At 41.9% G+C, this 23,568-nt stretch overlaps 2 protein-coding genes across 2 annotated transcripts; both read right to left on the reverse strand.

The window, feature by feature from the left end:
- Positions 1–11,419: 11,419 nt before the first annotated feature.
- On the reverse strand, positions 11,420–13,017 carry LOC147442225 (uncharacterized). The gene is made up of 2 exons (XM_086528468.1): positions 12,505–13,017; positions 11,420–12,406 (listed from the first exon to the last, which is right to left on the reverse strand). The coding sequence occupies exon 2, from the start codon at positions 12,356–12,358 to the stop codon at positions 11,978–11,980; it is 381 nt and encodes a 126-aa protein (XP_086384594.1). The 5' UTR covers positions 12,359–12,406; positions 12,505–13,017; the 3' UTR covers positions 11,420–11,977.
- Positions 13,018–14,318, reverse strand: LOC147442226 (uncharacterized). Its single transcript, XM_086528469.1, has 2 exons — positions 13,784–14,318; positions 13,018–13,360 (listed from the first exon to the last, which is right to left on the reverse strand). Exons 1-2 carry the CDS (start codon positions 14,047–14,049, stop codon positions 13,336–13,338), a joined length of 291 nt encoding a protein of 96 aa, XP_086384595.1. The 5' UTR covers positions 14,050–14,318; the 3' UTR covers positions 13,018–13,335.
- Positions 14,319–23,568: the final 9,250 nt, after the last annotated feature.

A 23,568-nucleotide genomic window follows, 5' to 3' on the forward strand; every position in this document is an offset into this window, starting at 1 on the left:
AGATCAGCCCATCAACCTCCCATAACCTCATGAGACCCATTAGAGTAGCATCAGTCCCTTGCAGAGGGAGGGACCATCCTTGCCATTCAGCAAGGAGTTCAGCCATCTACATCAACCTGAATATCACCATCTTATCTAGTGTAGTGCCTTGCATTATCAGCATATCTTGGGGCAAATCCATCTGCTTAATAATAAGGGGTTTCATGGGGAACCATATAAAAGGAGGCCTACACTCGCACTTCCATAGATGCATGCTGGGATAAGGGCGCGCTCTGTAGCTCTATCATTGGTGTTTTCCACCTAACCTGGCAGGTATTCTTCCTTGAGGAGGCCGAGCTGTCCGCTAGCAACCTCCAAGATGGTTGGCTCATGAGCTGCCATCCTAACTGCTCCGCCTACGCCACTCTCGGCCCCCAAAACCTACTGCCTCCTCGGCTTGACCACCCTCCGGGCCTGACCAAGCTCTGTCACCTGCTTGTAACCATGCAAATCAAACCCTGCAGCTCTTAATCTGGATTTCCAAGCATGCCGAACCACCTCAGCCAAATAGAGCGCTCCAAACCCCCTTGGTTTTTGGTCTCCAATTGCTCCAACCGCTTCCTCCTTGCGTTTCTCTTGCAGCTCACAACCTTGGATAGTCCTTGCTTTGCCTACAGTCAAATGCTGACGGCCGACCTCCAAGCTGTGACACTTTCATTTCATAATCCCCGACGTAAACTTTGTTTTTATATTCAGACATGTGCCCCTTCTGCAACACAGCCCTTTATAATTAGCTCCTCTCTACAATGTAGTTCCTCACGTAAGTTAGTGACCGACCCGCTACTTGCATCATGTAAGTTCCCTCGGCAATTGAAGGCCCTTTTCCTTGTATACAACGCTTCGTTTTCCTTGCCCTGGAGCTCCCTGCTTCCTCTCCTATCTCATGCAAGGACAATAGCCTACGGCCTCCCATCCCAGCCCACTTTGCATCCAGCGTTTCTCTCCTCATTGCACTCGGCCAACTCATGGTGGCCAACTTCTTCCCTGCAGGTTCCCACCTGCAGCTATCTCTTAGTATTTGCAGCTCTTGACCTCCTACAGGTCACGCTCTCCTAGCAGCAGTAGACTGTCTGTGTGTGTTAGAGCCCTCGGGGCAGCTAGGTGTAGTGATTGGCTTGGTGGTGACCCTTGGGGGTTTGGAGGCGAGCTCCCTTGCTATAGAAAACCGAAGCTGTAGGAGATTGAACATGTCGAATGTTGGGTTGAGAAGGAGGGGGGGCGTGTAGGTGATCCGCGTTGATCTGAGCTACCATCCAAGAACCTCCAGGCTGCCATCCTTAGTGCTTCGTTTACGCTACCGTGATCAGCCGCAGTCGGCCCCGGCACCTGCCGCATCCTCGACTTGACCACCCGCTGGCCTTGACCAAGCTCTGCAAGCTGCTCGTAATAAGCCGCACACACACACTTTGTTCTGCTGTGAGCTGCTATTGGAGCAGCCTACATGCGCCATATGTGCCCTCTGTCAGACCACCCCTTCCAACGGCAGGCCTTTGGCCATGGCGATGATCCCTTCTACCTGACGTGCCTCTTGCCAGCCCATCAAGCCTTGCGGCACTATGCCCCGAGGGCTTTTAAACACACACACACACACACGGGCTCCCACAACATGGGTCTCTCTCTCTCTCTCTCTCTCTCTCTCTCTCTCTCTCTCTCTCTCTCTCTCTCTCTCTCTCTCTCTGTTGCCCCGAGGGCTTTTAAACACACACACACACACACGGGCTCCCACAACATGGGTCTCTCTCTCTCTCTCTCTCTCTCTCTCTCTCTCTCTCTCTCTCTCTCTCTCTCTCTCTCTCTCTCTCTCTCTCTCTCTCTCTCTCTCTCTGACTCTCTCTCTCTCTCGCGCCCTCCTCTCCCTCTCTGCCCCTACTCCGGTTGCGAGCTTCTATTAGAGCCGCTCTCGCACACACACTTTGTCGGCAATGCAGTACAGACCACAGGCGACTCTCTCTCTCTCTCTCTCTCTCTCTCTCTCTCTCTCTCTCTCTCTCTCTCTCTCTCTCTATGACCCTTTGACCCTCTCTGCGCAAATGTGCTCCACTCTCGAGTCTATCGAAGTCTAGACTCTAGAGTGATGGGCTCTCCCTCTCGCTTAGCGCACTGGGTTGCAGGGCACACCACCGAAACCTGGCCAGATGAAGGAGTTATCGCCACGTGTCAGAGGGGTTTGCCGGAATCCTTAGCCCTTTTATTTGTAGTATAGATTAGTGGGAATCGAGGAAGATCCCCGCATTGGCAGGAAAGGAAATTGTGGCCACGGGCTCGTCGGCATGTGGTGATATCAACGGGGGAGACAACATGAGGCATCAAGTGATTGCAGCAAAGGCCATGAGGACGCACGGGCATCAGGTGACAACAACAGTCAGACGAGGGTCGTACAAGCTTGTTTTTTTATGTTAATTAACATGTGCAACCGCTAACAACATCACAAGCGTGCTCCACTGGTTAGGAGATGTCCACGAGTTAACGACACCTACGGAGGTGAGTTCAATTCTTGCGTTCTAATTTTGAAGGGTAGTACTACCGAGGTGGGTAGGAGAAATCTTGCCAAAGTGGGAAGAATCGTGCAAGTAATTGAATAAACAACGAACGAGCCAGTAGTATGTCTGCTCAATTTTGCAAGCACGTCGAATTAGGAGGAATCTGAGGAGATGCGCTGCTTTGGAAAAGGCAAGTGTGTCCAAACTTCAAAGTGAAGACAAAAAGGAGGAGTGGGCAGGTCGTTGTCATGCAGTGCAGACGTCCGGTTAAATTGTGAAGATTTTCGGGGTGCTCTAGATGGCGGACATGCAAGGAGAGGAGTCCTAGCAGTGCAGGCAGGTCGCAAGGGTATTGGTTAGGCGCAACAACACTGGGGAGGGAGTCCAGCTTCGTCGACTGGCCTCTCTCTCTCTCTCTCTCTCTCTCTCTCTCTCTCTCTCTCTCTCTCTGCGCATCAGTAGAGACTCTCTCTCTCTGGCTGCGAACACCAAACTGTGTGATCTGAGCTGCGAACACAAAACTGTGTGTGTGTGTGTGGAAATGTGATGTGTGACAGCGAAGCCACAAAGGGGCAAAGAGCTGAGCATGTTCTTTGTCTGACGATCGCAGACTCCTCGTGTTGTAGCAGAGGAGAAAGGAAGAGAGTGAGACATCGTGCGTCAAGCGCAACAGGACGAACCAGTTGGGGGGGGGGAGAGAGAGAGAGAGAGAGAGAGAGAGAGAGATTTCCACTGTCGTTCGCAAGAGGCGGAGAGGAATGCCGATGGAGGCGAAACACGATACTGGCTGATTTGCCTTCCGCCATGGTGGGGCGGGGTGCGTGGGAACGCATCAGTGCTGAATTTTGCTTTTGCAAGAGAAAGGGGGCGGGAATCTTAGCCGGTAATTAATTAATGGGTGCAAGGTAGACCCACTATATGTCATATAAGCAACGAACGAGCCAGTAGAATGTCGTCACGATTTTACAAATTGTTTTATTAGAGCCGAATCCAGTGATATTTTCTTGCATGAGTGGTCGTACACAAGAATCAGAATCGAAATGTGAAGTAAAACAACATACATGCTAATGCAATCAGAATCGAAATGTGAAGTAAAACAACATACATGCTGATGCAACATACATGCTAAATATGGATGTTAAGGAAAGTCATGAGAATTTTGCGCTCTTTTCCATTCGTTAGCCTTCTTCTTTATTTTCGAAATACAAGCAAAAAGGCTTGTATTTAGAAGATTTCTATCTTTACGAAGTTGTCTCCTTGAACTATTTAATATACAAAACACTATGGGTGACTACTTAGCAAAGGGATCACATTAAAATCACTAATTGTGCGAATGTGCTGTGGGATTTGGCTCTTAGTGGTTATGTACCTGAGATACCCTCAAACCGAAAGTCGAATACTAGAAGAACATACGAGGTAGGAGGAGGGATGGGACAGGGCTTGGTGTGTCGTCCGCATGGTCAGTTGTTGGCAATCGAGTTCATGTCACAAACGGTCGTAAACATCGGAGGAGGGGGTGGCATGAGCAGTAGGCTGGGAAGCGAGCTTGTGATAGAGAAGAGAGGGTCTTCATCATATTTTTTAAAGGTTGGGTGCTTGGAAGTCAGTTGTCGCTCATCCGCATGGCGTAGGTGAAATGTTCTTTGAGATTTTTCAGGTTCCTGGTTCGACTTCACCCCATGGTAAGTCGATTTTGGTGAGGGTTTTACTTCACATCGAGTGGCTAGGGAAGGGATCTTATTAGATTCTCTCCAATAAACTTGAAAAGCCACCAACTATGTCGGAGCTATGTCGGACACATTTTGAAAAGGCCTTAATAAAGCGAATCTCTCAAAATATTGCTCTGGAGAGGTGTAGCCTAGAAAAAAATTACGCAAACAGCACCCAGATGGCGTAGATGAGAAGAGGGGTGGGGAGGCAGGTGGGGCGAGCACAACATTCGTGGGGCAAAGAACAAGATCCACTGAGCACGAACAATAGTTTTCTAAGAGTTGTTGCTGCCTGATTAGTTTTTCTAAAACCTATGAAGGGCAGCTTGCATCACGCAATGCATACACTCGATTGGCTTAGAGCAATAGCTGCCATTCCAGATCGCATGTGTTCGATAGCCTACACTTATGCCTAATCCTTTTAGAAGAGGAGACTTGCGTAAAAAGATGGAATATTCTTGATTAATAAATAAACTGAAGATCCTGCGAGTACCGTATGTCCCTGATTATAGAGAATAAGTAGATATACAAGAGGTGAAAGTATGAGTCATCAAAAAAAAAAGAGTAGTCACCAAGCTTAAAATTAGTAGTTGGCAATTGAATACCGTATGTCCCTGATTATAGAGAATAAGTAGATATACAAGAGGTGAAAGCATGAGTCATCAAAGAAAAAGAGTAGTCACCAAGCTTAAAATTAGTAGTTGGCAATGGTAAGCCTGCTCCCAAATGCTAAGCATGAAATAGAAGATGCTATGTGACATTCTATTCACCACTAAACCAAAGCCTTTTATTCTAATTGCTTACATAGTTAAGCAATGTCTACGTTTTTTAGGTCTTGCATCCTTCTTGTCCATAACCTTTTATTCTAATTGCTTACATAGGTAAGCAATGTCTACGTTATTAGGTCTGTCTTGCATAAAAACAAGCTAGCCTATGCATGTTTTGTTATTTTAACTAGGAAAATATATGTGCCTTTGCATCTTTAGCATCCCAACATGGATTCTCAACAAACAACTCTACCAAGAGAATGCTTGAACCAACACCGTCATCCACAAGACCCGGCCTTACATCATAGCTCTACACAATGTTTCCACAGGGATATATTGCATCATGTATGCCCAAAGTGTGTAGTTGTGCTATCCAATTATTCCTCATGAGACAACGTGCTAAAAACATAATTGTTGTCAATTAAGGCCAAAAATTGTGTCTTATGCAAAAGTTGCATGTGTAGAGGAAAATTTGCATAGACAGCCAACATGTCCTATATACCATAACCCACTAAAGACTACAAAATGCCTGCATTGTCCAAAAAGCCTGCATTGTCAGAATACTTGCACAAAAGAACAAAATTGTATGTGCAATAATGGAAACGAACGTAAAAAATTCCAACGATAGAAAGCTGTATGAGCTTACGCGAAGTATATGTCACTCTTTGAATGCTCACCAAATATCACCTTGATATTATAAAGTGAGTCAGGAGGTGTTGGTGATGTTGTGCATGTTAAAATAGGAGCCTTAAAGAGAATGACATGCACGGGGGACCTATAGCTAAGCTATGCATAGGGGTGGGTTATGGAGGAATGCATAGGAAATCATCATGCTTTGCCCTTTTAATGGTATGGTGGTGGTGGTGGTTTTGTGTGTGTGTGTGTGTGTGTTGGAGGGGGGGGGGGGGGGGGGGGGGGGGGGGGAGAGAGGGAGAGAGAGAGATGAGCTCTTCACTCTCCATTTCAAACACATGAGGCGTGTGCATGATCGCCTACACACCAAGGGGGCAGGGTACCTATATCAATTTGGGCAAAAGTGGCTTGAAGGGATCACCTTGGCAAGGGGAAGACGTCATGCTTCAACCTTGTTTTCAGTTTCTCCTTCTACTAAGCAATGAGAGCCCTTCTTGCTCCCAACTTGTGGCCACCATAGCTCTATAGAAAATAAAAAATCTCACACTTTTTCAAGGGAGAAAGCTTAATTGGGCACCCCAAGGCTTCGACCTTGAGCAAGGCTGCTGACCTACCGATCGTGCTAATCCTATGCTTGATGTTTGCATGTGGCGAACATAGACAAGGACCTAGCTTCTGATGTAGAGTCAAAAGTTAGAATTTTAAAGCATGAGAGGCATGCAATAATGCATCAGAGCTCACCAAATTGTTGTAGTAAATGAGAATGTTACACATCTCATTAACCTCATTGTATATTTTATTACTTTAGCAGGAGGGAGCAAGGCTACAGCCTTGTAATCAGCACCCCTACATCGGCCCCATTAGTAGCTCCTATAGAGAAAACTACTCAAGGGGCTGATGCTTCTATTGATAACACAAGAAGATTTAGAAATCTTCTCATGTAAGAAAATAGAGTCTTTTTCAGTGTTTTTCATACAATGCATAACATCATGAGCTTCTGCTCGAGAGGCACCGCATACCTAGCTAGGTATACGGTGCCTCCCTCGCAGAAGCTCATGATGTTGAGGTAAGTCACAATGTGGAAATTAGTGTGAGAATTTATCCAAAACTTCTTGTGTAATGACTTGTTATTTCCTTTGAACCCAAATGAGGTGGCTGAATTGTTCAAGAGCATGAAGCCCCAAACTTTACCATGGTAATGAAAACGATCGCAACAAGGAGATATTGGATACTTTCCTTAGTAAATGGGTATTTGGTTACTGCAGGGTATACACCCCAATTAAGCCGAATCTTGGCAGACTCGTGTTGCCCACGTCAAGCAAAAGAAAATACTTCGATTTGTCCTCTGTGTTCCTGTGCATGCTCTGCAGCTTCATACCGACTGAGGACGGCCGATTGAGGACAGACCCCCCCCCCCCCCCCTCTCCAACCCCCCGCCTACTTCTGAACAGCGTGTCCTCCAGCTCTGCGCATCCGCTTCAATCCTGTCCAACCCAGAGCAAGACCATTTCCTGCACAAGAGCTTGGGCCTTTCACCATCGTAATGCGGAGCGCATAGACCTTCGTCCCCTGTTGAACTTGCACAGTGCACCCCTCTCCGCGGAGACGATAGAGGACCAGCCCAAAAAATCCTTGCTGTCTCGCCCTCGCTGTCCACATGGCAAAAATATAAATATCCTCTCTCTCTATCTCTCTCTACACGTGTCCTCCCTCCCTCTTTTCTCCTCAAAGATATGAACAGCATCTCACGACAGTCTCCCACTTGCAAAATTGGGCCCGCCTATTTGGGGAGATATACATCAATTACATCATACTCCAAATGATTTAAAGCAATTACTATAACCCTTGCCCTTGAAGGCAAGGTCTAGAAGTGGTGTATGATATCTATTTGCTAAAAGTCATTGTGTGTATACTAAATCCTATCCAACTTGCCCATCACCAAATAAGAATAGCCATTTTTCTTCAAGCAATATGTGTATCTCTTATGGTAGCTATGACAACCTCTTGACATTGGATCAGAACAAGTTCCAACAGGTTCCAAAGCTAATTAGGTGAACAATTTTCTCTTCAATCACTACCGGGAGATCAAATAAATGATAAGGAAAAAAAAAAATCACATTTATTACCTTTTTTAGGCCTTTTTGTACTACAACATCCCGATCTTTGTTTTTGTATTATGGTAGTGATGTGATTTAATGTATTTTGGGACCACCAAGCTACCTTTTCCCCGCGCTAAGAGGTTTTCTTTGCGGCTTGTGTCTACACCCATCATTCTATGGCAAGCTTATCCTTCTATTAGCACACTTCGTAAAACTACTTTATGTGTTGTGTGTCCTTGAGCTTCTCCTTTGACTTGTTCATCTTGGAGTACATTCTTGCAGTCGTAATTTTTCCAACAATTGATATTAGAGCAAAGCTTCGACATCTTGGGCTGAAAGGGCAAATGATGACGACCTCCTATGCACTTTGCCCATCCAACCCATATACACAGTGCATGTTGTCAAGAAGTTCTTCTCCCTAGGGCTCATGTTTTGATGTTATTCCCCCCTTAGAGAAGAATTTTCATCTTCATAAACAAAGGTGAGGATTGTTTTCTTAAGAACACTACTGTTTTTTTTAGTGGCATTTTTATTCAGGTTTGTGTTTCTACTATATTAATACCTTACAATGAACGTGATGCTGTGTTCGTAACTCATGAGGATCCATGATTTATTTAAGTTCACGGGTGAAAATTAGAGGTTCAATGAAACCAACCAAGACATCTTGATTCGAATGGCCATCGTACTTATATAAGCATTATCATAAACGAGTTACATGAATTAATAGATGAACGTGAGAGTGTGGTGGAAGAAAATCTGTAGGCCATTTCTCCTACTCACTTCAATATTTTAAATTTTTCATAATATCTTGTAGATAACTTAGGTGTGGGTCCAATTTTCACACTTATGAGTACAACTCTGGAACTTTCAAGAAGACCGCATCACCATCCTTGAAATTGACTAGTGTCTCTTTTCATATGTATATGGTCTATAACGATCTTGCCAAACATTTTGATGAGCCGTACATAACATATCTAGATGTTCCTATAGGAAGTCCATGACATGTTGACGCTTCTTTGTGGCTAACCCCAATGAAACTAGTGAAATGGGTTAAACTTGGTAGTCACATGCTTTGTACCATTGTAAGAAAACTCAAGAATAGGAAAATAATCTTCCCAATTTGTGTGCTTCTTGCTAACAAATGCTTGTAAGATTATTTTCCAATTCTAGAGTTTTCTTACAATGGTACAAAGCGTCTTGGTCAACTTTTTGTGTCAGTGGATGGTCTCGATAATCAGAGATCTTTAGATTCAATTGCATCAACATTTTAAAAACAACCGTCCCAAAGTGATTGTTAAACTTTGGAGCACGATCACTTACTATGTTACTAGAAAAACCATAAAGCATGCTATAATGCTTGACGAATAGCGGTGCTAGTTAACACAAAGTTAAATTGAGCTCCATACAAATAATGTATCCATCTAGTTGTCTACCCCATTGGATTGAAACTGCACTACTAGCTTTAGAACTGGAATCCATTTTCATAAAAAGTGGTTAAAAATAAACTGAAACGACTATAGCTAGCATACATGCTAATGCTAAAGCTGCCTTTAGCTTGTCAAATCTATATTGATGATCGTATTCCCAAAAGAAGGTCTTACAGGTCTACTCCCTTATTAACGCGAATCTACACAGATTCTGGTAAGCAATTCAACACGTAGTCCAAATCAGCGTCGCGTATGCAGTCCACATCAGTGAGATCCGCCCAGAACAGTTTCCCATCGCCCTTATTAACGCAGCGATGGTCTACCTGGCCGATTGTGCCACAGCTTCTGGCAATGGAGAAGGCAAACTGGCCCCTCATCATCATCCCCCCGGCACGCCATCTCTAGCTCCGAGCTCAAAGTAGCAAGACACAAGCATGCATGTATTCTCCCTGCGCACATTGAGAGAGAGAGAGAGAGAGAGAGAGAGAGAGAGAGAGAGACGTCCCTTGCCCTCTTGCGCTGCATGATCTGTCTTTTTCCATCTTGATTGGGAAGCTTCACCTTGATGCCAAGCATGCAACTAATACTGAAGGCCATGCCCTGCTTCAGCTAGTCCACCCACCCCGGGATCACACAGTTCTCCAATCCTACCTCGCGTGCACTGCCCTGGCCTGAGAGTTTGACCCTGGAAAACACATGCGACAAGTGCGCATCCCAAATTTCCCTCTCTGCGCCTCGTCCCAATGAAATAATTTTCCTTCCACCAATCTCTGCAGACATCGACACATGGCATGTCCCCCTCTCTTGGCGCTTGTTCCATGTGCCTTTCACCCCTTTTTTTCCTCCACCCTTTTGAGAATCTTTTTAGATTCTTGTTAATTCAATGCTTCTCAAAGTTGGACACGCCTACTTTATGCTTTCATGGGTAAAACACAAAGTCTAATTGAGCTACATACAAATAATGTCACCACTTTTTCAAAGCATGTAAATAGCATAGAGATCTCTTTCGTAGGTAATCTTATTATGCACCACCAAGTTTCTTACTCACAAAAGTCACATTCTACGCTATTGAAGTAAAACTACACTAATAGCTTTAGAACTAGAATCAATTTTTGAAAAAAATGGTTTAAGTGGATCAACTATAGCTAGTATAGGTTGTAATTATGAAGGTGCCTTGGACTTGTCAAACTTATGTTGTGATATCTCCTCAAAAGAAAGTTGTAGCTTTGCCTTTCAATCAGTCCATTGTAGGACCATCAAATTTGGCATAATCTTTAACAAACTTACAATAAAAACTTACCAATCCATGTAAAACTTGGAGCTCTTTCAAATCAGTAGGATGAGTCTATTGAAAAATAGCATCCATTTAGGAAGTATTCATTGCTCTAGCTCTTGGAATTAGGGTTGGCGGGATGCACACATAGTTTGGAGAAGATGAAGAAGCTCAAAGCACACATAAAAGAGTGTATTGCTTAGTGCACAATTGAAAGACAAGTTATCCTTAGAATAATGGGCATCTATACTCTTTATAATGCACCTTAAAATTTTCAAGGAAGGAGAGGGTGTCCACGTGTCACTCCCTGGTTCATTTAAAACAAGGTGAGGAGTCACGATGGCCTGCAGAGATGATTAGTAATTTTTTGTTTAAATATTAATAGATTCCTCTCATTGCAGCTGAGAAAATGCTTACTTCAAAGGCAGAATAAAATCTAACCCTGAACATGAAAATTAAAATGTGGAATTCAGGTGCGAGAGAGTGGTCTTCAAAGATTGACAGAGGTGGTATGGGGGATGTTTGTTTTTCTGTCAAGACAATGCAACACAGCAAAGCAGACATTCCCAAGATAAGCAGAAGCAGACATTCCCAAGATAATGCAATGAGATATAATGTCATGGCATTGTACTAGCCAATGCTAGCCAATGCCAGCCTCCAAGGCCAACCGCCTTCTTCACAACTCCTTGCAGGCCAACTAGAACAGATTTTGTTCGATTATTGCCTATCACGATGACCTTGGTGTGGCGCGGCAGCACAGACAGCTCCTCATCAAAGCCCTCGTCGCTCGCACCCCTTGAGCACATCACCCCTTCTTCACTTGCACCACCTCCTTGCCCATACATAGCTCTTTCCTCTGATCGCACCTCCTCCATCTCCATCTGTGGCCATCTCCATCATCTTTGAATCAAGTGCCCTTCTTAACAAGAGCTCCCAATATATCTCTCCAGAATGTTCAAATTAGCATTGATTAAGCCCCAAGAAGCCCCCCGTGGCCACTAGAAATTATGATTCAATTGGTTTGAGCTAAAATTAAGGATCCATAATTTGTCATACAGCTGAATTGGAAAGCGCACAATACAGAATCGGCTTTGTATGATGATGATGATCTTGGTCTACAAGGATCAAAAAGAAGATTGAGCTAAGCTGAGCAGCTCAAAGACATACGAATAAGGTACAAGTCTTGGATAGAGAGGTAGTCTAAAGCTTGAAAAGATTTAACTCAGCAAGAATGTAGGATTTGCGTGGGTATAAAATGCCAATATGCTTGCCTGATCTGATGGAGTTGTGCTTACCTCTAGACGGGTGCATGTTGGAGAGAGTGCGCGTGTGTGTGTAGCGAAGAGAGAGCTTGCACTGTGGATGGGTCTGGTGGAGCCATGAGCTTGGGGAAGGTGGCCTTGGACGACAGCAGGTCTTTGTTTGCCGTCTTGCCGGGCGCTGCAGAGACAAGAGCTACAATGGATAAGATCCAAAACCCTGCCCGCCGACTCCTGTCCACAGTCAAAAACGCAGCAACAGACCCTTCTTCAACCACGAGCCCAACATTTTCAGCTTGCATGGCAAGCTCGCCAAAGCACGCGCTGCACGACAAGCAGCCGCCCTACCAGCTTTCGAGGAAGAGACACAGCCGTTAAGGATGTCAACATGCCCTCGCACATCCAACTGTGAAGGACCTCGACGCCCGTTGTCAGCAATCTGCGCTTGGAGCTCCTGTGACCATCCGTCGAAGCTGCATCACCCTCTCCATGTTTTCTCTTGTGGCGCTTCCTGCCACTTTGTTCCTCAATCTTTCTCTCCATTCTTTTATCCTCAGTTTCTGAACCAATGATTTGTAATGCATCAAATGCTGCCTGTTGCACCTTGCGATCTGGCGACTCCAAAAACGCTTCAGACAGTGCATGGGCCCTTGCAATGGATCTTTTGCTCATCCTCTCAACTTGTGTTGATCCTCTCCCGCGATCAAAAAGCGCCGAGCTCTGATACCATGTCAATTATGGGGGCTGAGGGTTGCTTATATACCAACCTCAGCAAATTGCCCTACCCAAGTTTTGGACAAATAAGTAAAAATAAATACCTAAAGCCAAAATAAATAATGGGTTCACATTGGGCAGTTCACTTGAGATGCCTAAACTCTAACACGAAGAGCATCATCTGCAATGAGAAGGACATTATATAGTTGATACTACTAGGTGCATTGACTCCCCATGGCCGAAGAGCATCATCTGCATTGAGAAAGACATTATACACTTGGTACTACTAGGTGCCAACACAACCACATTCACACATATAAATTTGCAAGAACATCCTTGAAAGAACATTGAAAGCCAAGCTTTTGAGCACCCTCGAATAGCTCTTGATTGATTGACCCACATCCTGAAGCACCCAAAATGAAGTTAGACTTCGCTTCGATTAACCCAAAACGAGAAATAGGAGCACTCAAGAACCTTGTTATATTGAATTTTGCTCATGTCTAGAAGGCCTGGGAATTTTTGCTTCAGTAAGAGCAACACGGTCTTTGCCTTATCAACCAACCCTTCTCGTTTCTCCAAGTCAACGGCACCATCCTTTGGGGTTCCCATGAAGACTTGGAACTACTCCTTCCAACCTTTGCATTCACTTGAGATTGTCTTGTTTGAAGCTTTCTACACCAGGTCTGAGTTGCTGCTTCGACACGATTTACCATCTCCAGAATATTGCAATTGTGGTTAGCATCAATGGATGGAAGCTCTAGAAATCCGCAACTTTTAGGAACATGACAATTACATCAACTTTCAAATCAAGAAGAATAGATTGCCTGCCACTTTGAATGGGTAAGAAGTAAAGCACTAACCAAATAGAAAAGCAAGGTGTTTGAGATAATACCAGTCCTAAAAGTTATGCATGGTAGACAAGAAATGTCATGTGTTCAATCTTGACAAAGTGTATGTAGTCTGCATGAAATTTATGCCTTATTTGTAATGTAGAAAGCATGTTGTTGAAATTTATGCCTTATTTGTAACGCAGAAAGCCTGTTTTTGAACACATAAAATTGGTGTACTGATCCACGTGTTTCCAAACAGTTCACTTGGGAAAACCCTCATCAATGCTCTTACATTCTTGCCTTACTAATGAGGGACTCCTATGACATTAAGCCAATCAAATATTTTTCCAATTTAGTTTTAATAAATTCAGAACTCTAATTTTCATTAGCAAAAAGGTAAGGCATCACTAGGGCAGGCCAAAAATTGTTTTCTAAGTTGATGAGACTAATTTATTGAAAATACTAATGCACTAGTAACTTAATAACATTTTAGCTCAACAAATGGTGTGACTTAAACTTAACAAAAAAAAAGTGCTGTGTCTTTTTTACTTACAAGCCACTTCTCCACTTGTTGCAGATGGTGCTCCAGGTTTCTATTTCTGAAGGCAGATGTTCCCCAACATTGAGCTTGGGGTAGAGTATCTGCCAGCCATGCACTTTTTGCATATGCCGATTCAAACGTGCTATTCCAGAGAGCTGACGCCCCCTGCATTCATCGTAATGGCATGCATAGTTGCCTGTTGAAACGTGCTTCGAATCGACATGTAGCTCATAGAGCATGGCCTTCCACAAATCTGAATTCCTTTCCGGTTCCGTCATGTCTACCAAGCAGCCAGCGCAATAGGGTTTTCGAAGATGTGCAGTAGGGTTTTTGGAAGATGTGCGGTATAACTAGTAGGTGCGTATATTTAGACGGATATTATACGTGCTCGCATATTTAGATGGCACAGTCGAGCTCACATAACCGTTGCACCAAAGCTATGCATATGCATAACAACAACTAATGTGCCTTGATTGGTTCAATGTGCATATGGTTGAAAAAAAATAGAAATTTTTGGGATGATAGGAAAAGCCAGTTTTTAGAGCAGAGAATTGGTCACTGTACCTTTCTTGTAGCATCATCTCTCGTTTTCGAGGTTGTGTAGCTCATAACAATGTAAATGGGCACACGAAGGTAAAAGTGGTCAGGGCACACATACCAGTTCATTTAATTGCTCTCGAACCAATTTAGCCTATTCTGTGAGGTTGTCCAGCATAACTCGGAGTTTGAGTTTTTTAGCATGCAAATCTTTACCTAAGCACATATACCATACTCTAGAAGCTTAGCCCTACATTGAAAGATTATACAGTAAAATGTTTTCTTACCATCACTTCCAGGTTGCAAACAATCATACTCCAGCAACTTAGCTACAAGTATTTGATTCCTCTTCCTCTCCAATTTTGCTCGCTTGCTGGTTTGTTCTTCTTGCCAAGCCTTAAGGGCTTGCAATTAAGATACAAATTGTTTGATATCTTCGTAAACACTTTCGACCTGGCTTAAGACCGAGCTACGGTTGCAATTAAGATACAAATTGTTTGATATCTTCGTAAACACTTTCGACCTGGCTTAAGACCGAGCTACGGTTGTCAACTAGATATGGCAAGAAAAAGCATTCTGCACTAGCTTTAATCCTCACAGCTTTGGCGTGCTCTGCACTTCGGGACTCACAAAATACATTCAAAGCAGACTCAAACTCTCTCTGGGTAGCACTCACAAATTTTGTCCATATTTTCTCAACATAGGCAGCAGTGAAACACTCTTCACCCACAGACTGTGGGGTGAAGATCTCACATACAATAGGGATGCCAAGAAGAGGGCTTCCTGTGAGAGAGTGAAAGAGAGACAAGCTACAACCACACGCGAGCTGGCAGAAGCGTCATGTGACAGTAACATGAACTCGCACGCCTTCTCCACAACGTCAATGCACTCCTCAGCAGGTTGGCCTTGTTTTCCTCCTCTTATCACATCGAGTCATGTCGTCCTACAGCCCTCGCCTTCACACAAAGCTAAAAACCTACTGGCCGTCCACGTGGACTCCATCCGTCAAAGGACGCCCAACCCGGCCCAACACTAAGGCCTTTCTTCAGCAGGCCAAAAACACCTTACAAAACATCTAATCTAAAATGTAAAAGTAAAAGGTAAGATTGTAAGAAATGCCAGCTTTAGCTTTTGCAGAATGTAAGAACTGAACAAGCCTTTTCAAATGTCTTTGTCAAATCTAAAGTCAAAAGACTTTGTATTCTACATAAAATAAATGTTGAAGTTTGATTGCAGATAACAAAAAGGGGATAACTTTAGTGTAGGTTTTGTTACTTAATGCGGATTTACTTTTTAAAGATATAACAAAAAAAAATCCATCGATTTTTTTTTCGTTTAATGGAAATGTAATTTTTGAAGATATATTTGGTTTTATCTTTTCAAGGGGCTTTTCACAAGACCAATATTGATATGTTTTAGAAAATTTTGGAAGTATGTATTTTTTTAAAGAGTTTGAGAAAAAGAAAAAAGCTCCCTTAGCGTCGACTTGGGACTGTCTCGCTTTGAGGACATGCATGACATGCAAATGCAGGGGTCGTTATCTACATTGTTGACCATGAATGAGAGAGAGAGAGAGAGAGAGAGAGAGAGAGAGAGACCACCGCATTGCTTGTGTGTGTGTGTGTGTGTGTGTGTGTGTGTGTGTGTGAGAGAGAGAGAGAGAGAGAGAGAGAGAGAGAGAAACCATCACATTGCGTGTGTGCATACACATGTACATTTATGAGGGGGAGAGAGAGAAAGAAAGATTTTATCGTTGAGCTTACGTACTTTTTAAATTTTCAAGATATTATTTTTTGACATTATTATATTTTTAAAAGGATAGCTAAAGTTTTTCACCCGTAAAAAATGGATTAAATGCTCGACAAAGACCAAACCTCACATTAACTCCCCAAATCGGTAGAGAGATTTCCCAGTTGATGGACCTTTTACCAATTCTTGGATATTTTGTTCTTTTTATTTTTAAGAGTTGACATGTGGGCCATGCTTAAAAATCTATAAATTCCTTTAAATTTTGGCAAACGAGAGTCGCAATCTAAAATCAACGAGAGAGAGAGAGAGAGAGAGAGAGAGAGAGAGAGAGAGAGAGAGAGAGAGAGAAGAGCGGGGGGGGGGGGGAGGAAAGAAAATTTTTTAGTATTGTATTTAATGTGTTGAAATGCAAAGTCCAACAAATGATGCAGGAGGAGAGAGGAAGACAGAACAAAATGTTTGTTGTAGGAACAATTTAAAGTGACTTTAAAATTTACAAGACAAGTCTTTAACAAAAGTGAATATCTATGGGGAGAGAGAGAGAGAGAGAGAGAGAGAGAGAGAGAAAGTTTTTAATGCCATCATAACAATCCCAAAAGATATATCTCACAACATGAGTAAGAATAAAGTTATTTTTGTTTCATCTTCTCTCTCTCTCTCTCTCTCTCTCTCTCTCTCTCTCTCTCTCTCACACACACACACACACACACGTTTTGATAAAAGGAGAATCACACACACACTCACACGTTCTTATAAAAGGAGAATTTGAAATGTTGTAGGAACATCCAATGAGATCTCAAAGGTTTATCCGATGGTAGAGAGAGAGAGAGAGAGAGATGTAGACCAATTAATAGCCATCTATACTTTTCTTTTCACAAAAATGAGAAAAAGAAGTTCGCTTCTCCTTTTTAAATATCCACCTGGGATCGTTACTTCAACTAGAGGGGTTTTTTTTTTTTGGGGGGGGGGGGGAGGGGGGGGGGGGGGACGAGGGGAGCATAGAAACTTTAAATGTCATAGTTAGTGTATTGGAACAATAGCAAGATGCCTCAAGACCTATGTGACAAATCTTTCCTTCAAGCATATGTGTGTGTGTGTGTGTGTGTGTGTGTGTGTGTGTGCGCGCACGCGCGCGTGTGTGTGTATGTGTATGTCACGGCTCGAAAAAAGATAGGTTCGCTTTATCTAAAGCCTGTTCATAATGAAAAATGGCCGGCTCAAATTTGGGTAAGAAGGTTGTCAAGCCAATTCAAATTATGGAATTTTTAGTTATAATATGAGATTTGTAGTGCAATTATCCCCCTCAAATTTAGAGTTAGTCAGCTTATATACGTGTGAAAAGGTTCCAAAGACGAGTCCACAAAAAATGTTTCCCAAGCCTTGGTGTGTGTGTGCGCGCGCGCGTGCGAGCGCGCTTATGTGTACATATAGACATAATTGGAACATATCAAGATGCCTCAAGACCTATGTGACAAATCTTCGCTTCAAGCATATATACATATATACATATATATATATATATATATATATATATATATATATATATATATATATATATATATATATATATATATATATATATATATATATATATATATATATACGTGTGTGTATGGGTGTGTATACTATTTGTGCATATAGATATATATGTATACATACATCCATACATACGTACAAGGATAGCAGCAAGAAAAAGAGTGGAGCAGAGACATTGAATCCAATTGCGTTCCTCTCATTGAAACCAATCCTAGAACCCACTCCATTTATTAAAAAAAAGTTTTATTACTACATTGACTTCTCTTAGCTTTCATCTCTTTACACCATGCTAACTTATCTAATCTCTATAATCAAGCTTGGTAGCATTGCTAGATCAAGGTAGACCAAAAGGAGGAATATCTCTCTCTCTCTCTCTCTCTCTCTCTCTCTCTCTCTCTCTCTCTCTACCTACACACACACACACCCCAATAGAATTAGAGCACTCCTAAGTTTGTTGAACAAGGGTTAGCACCTCATGAAAAATAAATTTGTTGAACAAGGGTTAGCAACTCATGAAAAATAATGTCTATGAGAAGCTTCCAATCTCGGTATCAAAGAACGCTTTGCAGCATCTATTAAGAGGTCGTGTCATGCATCACTTTTATAAAGGCGATAGACTATACGTGTAGAAAGAGAATATTGATAGTGTTCCACTTGGAAGAGAAGAGAGCCCTATGAGAATAGAGGCATTGTTTCCTTGGCCGCAGCAACACGTGGGTCACATACTAGTATATACAATGCACAAGGGAAAAACCTCCTAGTGAGGAAAAAACTTCCTAGTGCTTTGTGCAAGCATGAAAAATGGGGTTCTTTGCAACTACCAATGCGCTTTAACTATCAAGGAAAATGATGTTGGCAGTGTCCTATCCAACACCCAAATCAGCCATAAGGCGTCTAAGCCATACACACTCAACCATAGTTGTGAAGATTGCTCTATACTCAGCTTCACAACTAGAAGTGGCCACAATAGATTTCTTCTTGCTCAACCATGATAAGCATGAACTACCGAGCATGAAACAAAAACCTCTTGTGGACACTCACGTGTCATAACAACAAGCCCAATCTAAGTCCAAAACAACATGCAAATCTAGCGGCAATGATCGCCCCTTGGGATTTAAAAACCCAAGTTATAAAGTGCCACTCAAGTAGTGAAAGATCCTCTTGATAGCCTACCAATGCTTAGACCCTGGGATATGGATAAATCTATTAACATGTGAGATTGAAAATTGAATATATGGCATTGTATTACATACATAAATAAGGAATCCAATAGCAATCTAGTAAAGAGTGACACTTGCAAGATTACTAGCATCATGAAGACTAAATTTCAAGCCTGTTTCCATTAGAGTAGCAATAGGTTTGTAGTCCTCAAGGCCAAACTTACATATAATAATGACTCTATGTAGCTTGTTGACACAAGGCAATACCTTCATCACACTGCTTAAATTGTATACCCAAGTAATGATTCAAAAGCCCCAATCTTCCATCTTGAAAGCACCATTCAAATTAGCCTTGAATTCAGCAATGTGTGTCGAAAGAGAGAGGGGATACACACACGTAGTGTTGAAAAATAAAGAGGATTTTGTATCTAAATTTTTTAGGCCTTACATGGTCATTACAACATGTTCACATGATAATTGGCCTCCCAAGTTGGATTGACCCCAGCATGTGTGATTGACGAACATTCCATCCAAAATGAGCTATCAATGCACATACAAAATGAATAGTAGTCTTACGACAAGTGGGAGAAAAGTTTTCTTTATAATCAAGGCTTTTTTTCTTTGCATAACTTTTTGCAACAAGTCTAGCCTTGTAGCATGGCAATCTCACCATCCGGCTTACGTTTTAACTTGTAAACCCACTTCGTACCAATGGCCCTTTTGCCCTTAGAGGCAAATCACATAAAATCCATGTGTCATTTTCTGTAAGTGTATCATATTCTAATTGCATGGCAACCATCCAATTTTTTGAATTTTGTGCTTCATCAAAAGAAAGAGGTCCTTCCTCATCACATAAATTAGAAACATTCAAAGCACAAACAATCTCATGCATAAGATGCATGGCAAGAACCTAAACGAGTACGACTAGACATAGGTGCATCCAATTTACTATCACGCAAAGCATGCACCAACCATTTTGGCATACCTCTAGCCTCCTCATTCTCAACCTTTTCTACATCATGTACATCATGTACATCTGTATCAGTGGTAGGCTAGTCTATAACATTTTTAGAAACCCCCATAGGATGTACATGTGCCTCATTGGGATTTACATTCAAGTTCCATTATTAAAAAGAGGCAACAATGTGTCATAAGTGTCATGTGAGCTTACATCATTGTCTCTGGTACATGATAACAAAGGCTGAACATAATCTTCCACAAAAACAACATCTTGTGCAATCAAGATATGTTTTGTTGTGGATGGTTACATGTAACCTTTGTTTTTAGTACTATAACCAACAAAAATTCTTTTAACAGCCTTATCATCCAATTTTTTGCAATGTGTTTGTGGCACCAAAGCATAAGCTAAGCAACAAAAAACGTGCATGTGTTCAATAATAGATGTCTTTTTATCATGCCATGCTTCATAAGGAGAGATAGACTACAAGGGTTTGGTAGGACATCTGTTAAGTACATAAGTGGCACATATGATAGCCTCAAGACAAAAAGAATGTGGCAAAGCTTGATTCTTGACCATACATCATGCCATCGTTGTAAGCGACGTGTTTTCCCTTTCAGCAACACCATTTTACTGAGGCGTATACGACACTATACATTGGTGTTTTAACTCACGATTATCCAGACATGCATTAAACTCATGAGACATATACTCCCCCCTCGATCTGAACGGAGGGTGGACGTACATCAATGCATTGCACACAAGAACATGTTTCATCATGCAATCCCACATTGGGTAGTTATCCTCATCTAGTTTATCCTCAACAACGAACATGTTGAAAACCTTTGTGTTGTTGTGAGCCATGGTGAGTGACTACACCTAATGTAAAGATTGTCTAAAAAGAGGAAATTTAAATAGGACTAACATGTGCCATATAGCACAACCCAAAGAAAATTGTAAAGGACCTATTCTGTATAAAATTGCATTGATAGAAATTCTACACAAAAGGATGAGATTGCTCGCTCAGTATTTCCTGTAGTGGAAACGGAGGTCAAAATTGGTCCAAATCTAAATTTTTTAGCAAACCAAGCTCTTTGAGATTACATGAAGTATTATTTGACCTGCTTTTTCTCACCAAAGCTCACCCAAATTGGAGAAAGTGAGCAGATGGGTACTGGCGACTATGCATCTGTAGTGGAAACGGAGGTCAAAATTGGTCCAAATCTAAATTTTGAGCAAACCAAGCTCTTTGAGATTACATGAAGTATTATTTGACCTGCTTTTTCTCACCAAAGCTCACCCAAATTGGAGAAAGTGAGCAGATGGGTACTGGCAACTATGCATGGGAGGACACAACCTGCTCTAATACCAATTGCTTTTTCTCACCAAAGCTCACCCAAATTGGAGAAAGTGAGCAGATGGGTATTGGCGACTATGCATGGGAGGACACAACCTGCTCTAATACCAATTGTTAGAATTATAGTTGCAGGGATGCACACATAGCTTGGAGAAGATGAAAAAGCTCAAGGCACACAACAAAGAGTGTTTTGCTTAGTGCACAATAGAAAGATAAGTTAGCCCTAGAATAATGGGCGTATATACAATGCACATGGGAAAAAACCTCCTAGTGAGGGGAAAAATTCCCCAACGGTCCTAAGTGTATTCACACAAATCACTACCACATATAACTATCATATGTTAAAATGATATGCCCAAGATAGTGAACTTTCATCTGAGGAAAATCACATGTGCTTTCCTTTTCATAAAGCGTATGTTGATGTAATAAATATGTTTGAGATGTTTCAAGTGCTCCTCTTTGCTAGTAGCATTGTATATTAGAATTTCACAAAGGAAAACAGTAAAAAACTTATCCAAAGATCATTTTAGCATGGGTATTGGTCGAGCCACAAGAACTCATGATGCCTAAACCGTGTTTTAAAGACATTTTTTGGGTGTATATGTATGACTTTTGCATACTTGATGAAACCTTGAACCTAAATTTACTTTTGGAAATAATATGCTCCATGTAAATAATTGAATTATTCTTCTACTTATGGTAGCAAATACTTATTATTAATACTAATTGAGTTTAATATGTAATATATGCACATGCGCAAGGTACCATCTTTCTTCTTCATTACTAAAAGGAGAAGCCCGTGTGAGGAATTGCGTTGAATAAAACCCCTACTAGCAAGCTAGCATTCTACCTTAGATGCTTCTTTATAACTAAGTCAACATGGCATCTTGCTTATAGATTTGCTACTTGGAATGAAATCTACACCGGGTTGCACAACTCATTTAAGTGGTAAGCTAGAAGGAAATCACTAGGGAAAACATCAATGTAATCCTTAAGCAACTTATTGAGTTGTAATGTAACTTGGGCTTTTCACCACATAAATAAGTAGCGGGATTATCATGTAAGATTATAGCTTGAGTATATTCATCATAAAAAAGGTAGAAGACAAAGCAACATGCAATGTCAAAGAAGATTCATCTTTAAAAGAATCTCATCACGGAACTTTTAACTTGAACTAGAAGTAAAAGCTTGACCTAACAAGTGTCTAAGAAAAATTTACTTTGTTTTATTGTTTGAATCAACCATGCAACCACTCTCCATTGAGAACTACATCTACCCTATCCATGCTCACAACTTGGAAGTTTAATTCATGTTGTGCCCTTGCAGCTCGAGGGAAACATTTTTGACCGGTATCCCATACTTTTGTGTTATTCTCATTAATCAGTGTTGCCTTATAGTTATGTGATATATGAATTGGGAGTTTGTGTGAGAGAGTTAACTAACTTATAGCTAAGGAAGTTTTGAAAGGCGCCATCATCTACTAAGATACACACCTTGTGCCCCTTGATAGTGCCACGCATTGTCACAAGCTAATGTGGTCCAAAAGCTGGCTCTTGAACCACAGTATCTTGAGAATCTTATGTCTTGATCTATTTCTTAAGCTCTATAGCAAGACGTCTAACAAAACCATGAACTTGCTGGAAATCATCCAACCCTTCCAATTTTAAGATAACATCCCAATAATCAGAAATATATTCGTTCAATGAATGATGCTTTTGATTTGAACACAATCCCAATCTAATCAATTCTAATCCTTTTCATTGGTTGGAAGGAATTTTTTTGGAATACTTCTCAAAACTGGCCATGTCATTCAAAGCTTTGACTACTCCAAGAAGAAAACTCAAACCATCACAAAGGGGGGGGGGGGGGGGGGGGGTGTTAAAGGACTCCATGAATGGTGGACGTGGTGGATGTATTCAAAGATGGAAGCATGCAAAGTTTTGAAACTATTGTGGAGAGCTATGGAGAAGGCTATGGGGAAGAGGAGCAAGGCTCTCCTCTTTCCCTTGCAAGGCCTTTCACTGGTATCAAAGCTAGGTTTTGATCCTGACATTACTCCGAGGGAGGAGTAATGTCAAGCCCTCGCAGTAATGTCAAGACAAGAATCTTGAGGGCTACGGCTAAGAGAAGCTAAGAGCAAGCCTAGGGTTGCATCAATGGCAAGGGGCCTATTAATAGAAGAGAGGATTCTCCTATTGTAGGGTTTGGTTGGGCGGAGCTTTCGATACAACTCATCTCCTCTATGTAGGGCCATGGAGAAGAGGAGCAAGGCTCTCCTCTTTCCCTCGGCCTTTCAATATTGTGCCCTCGAAAAGTTTTTGTCCTCAAAAATGAAAGTGGAAGTCTCGTCACGGGAACATCAATATTTTTGCATTTTTATCACTTAAAAAGTACTTTGCCAATAAGAACTTACATCAACCTCACCTATCAAAAGAAATTGCCCCATCTTTAGAGCTTGCGTGTCCCTGAACTTCAAGGACTTAATCACCTTGTATGCAAT

Source organism: Adiantum capillus-veneris, chromosome 14 (assembly GCF_014529385.1).
Source record: "Adiantum capillus-veneris isolate H3 chromosome 14, ASM1452938v2, whole genome shotgun sequence".
NCBI classification, from domain to species: domain Eukaryota; kingdom Viridiplantae; phylum Streptophyta; class Polypodiopsida; order Polypodiales; family Pteridaceae; genus Adiantum; species Adiantum capillus-veneris.

Excerpts from the sequence above, each read along its gene's own strand:
- LOC147442225 (XM_086528468.1), bottom strand. The coding sequence starts at position 12,358 with ATGAGCAAAAGATCCATTGCAAGGGCCCATGCACTGTCTGAAGCGTTT.
- LOC147442226 (XM_086528469.1), bottom strand. The coding sequence starts at position 14,049 with ATGACGGAACCGGAAAGGAATTCAGATTTGTGGAAGGCCATGCTCTAT. Across the intron at positions 13,361-13,783 it reads AACAAGTGGAGAAGTGGCTT|ACTACATACACTTTGTCAAG; the intron begins GTAAGTAAAAAA and ends AATTTCATGCAG.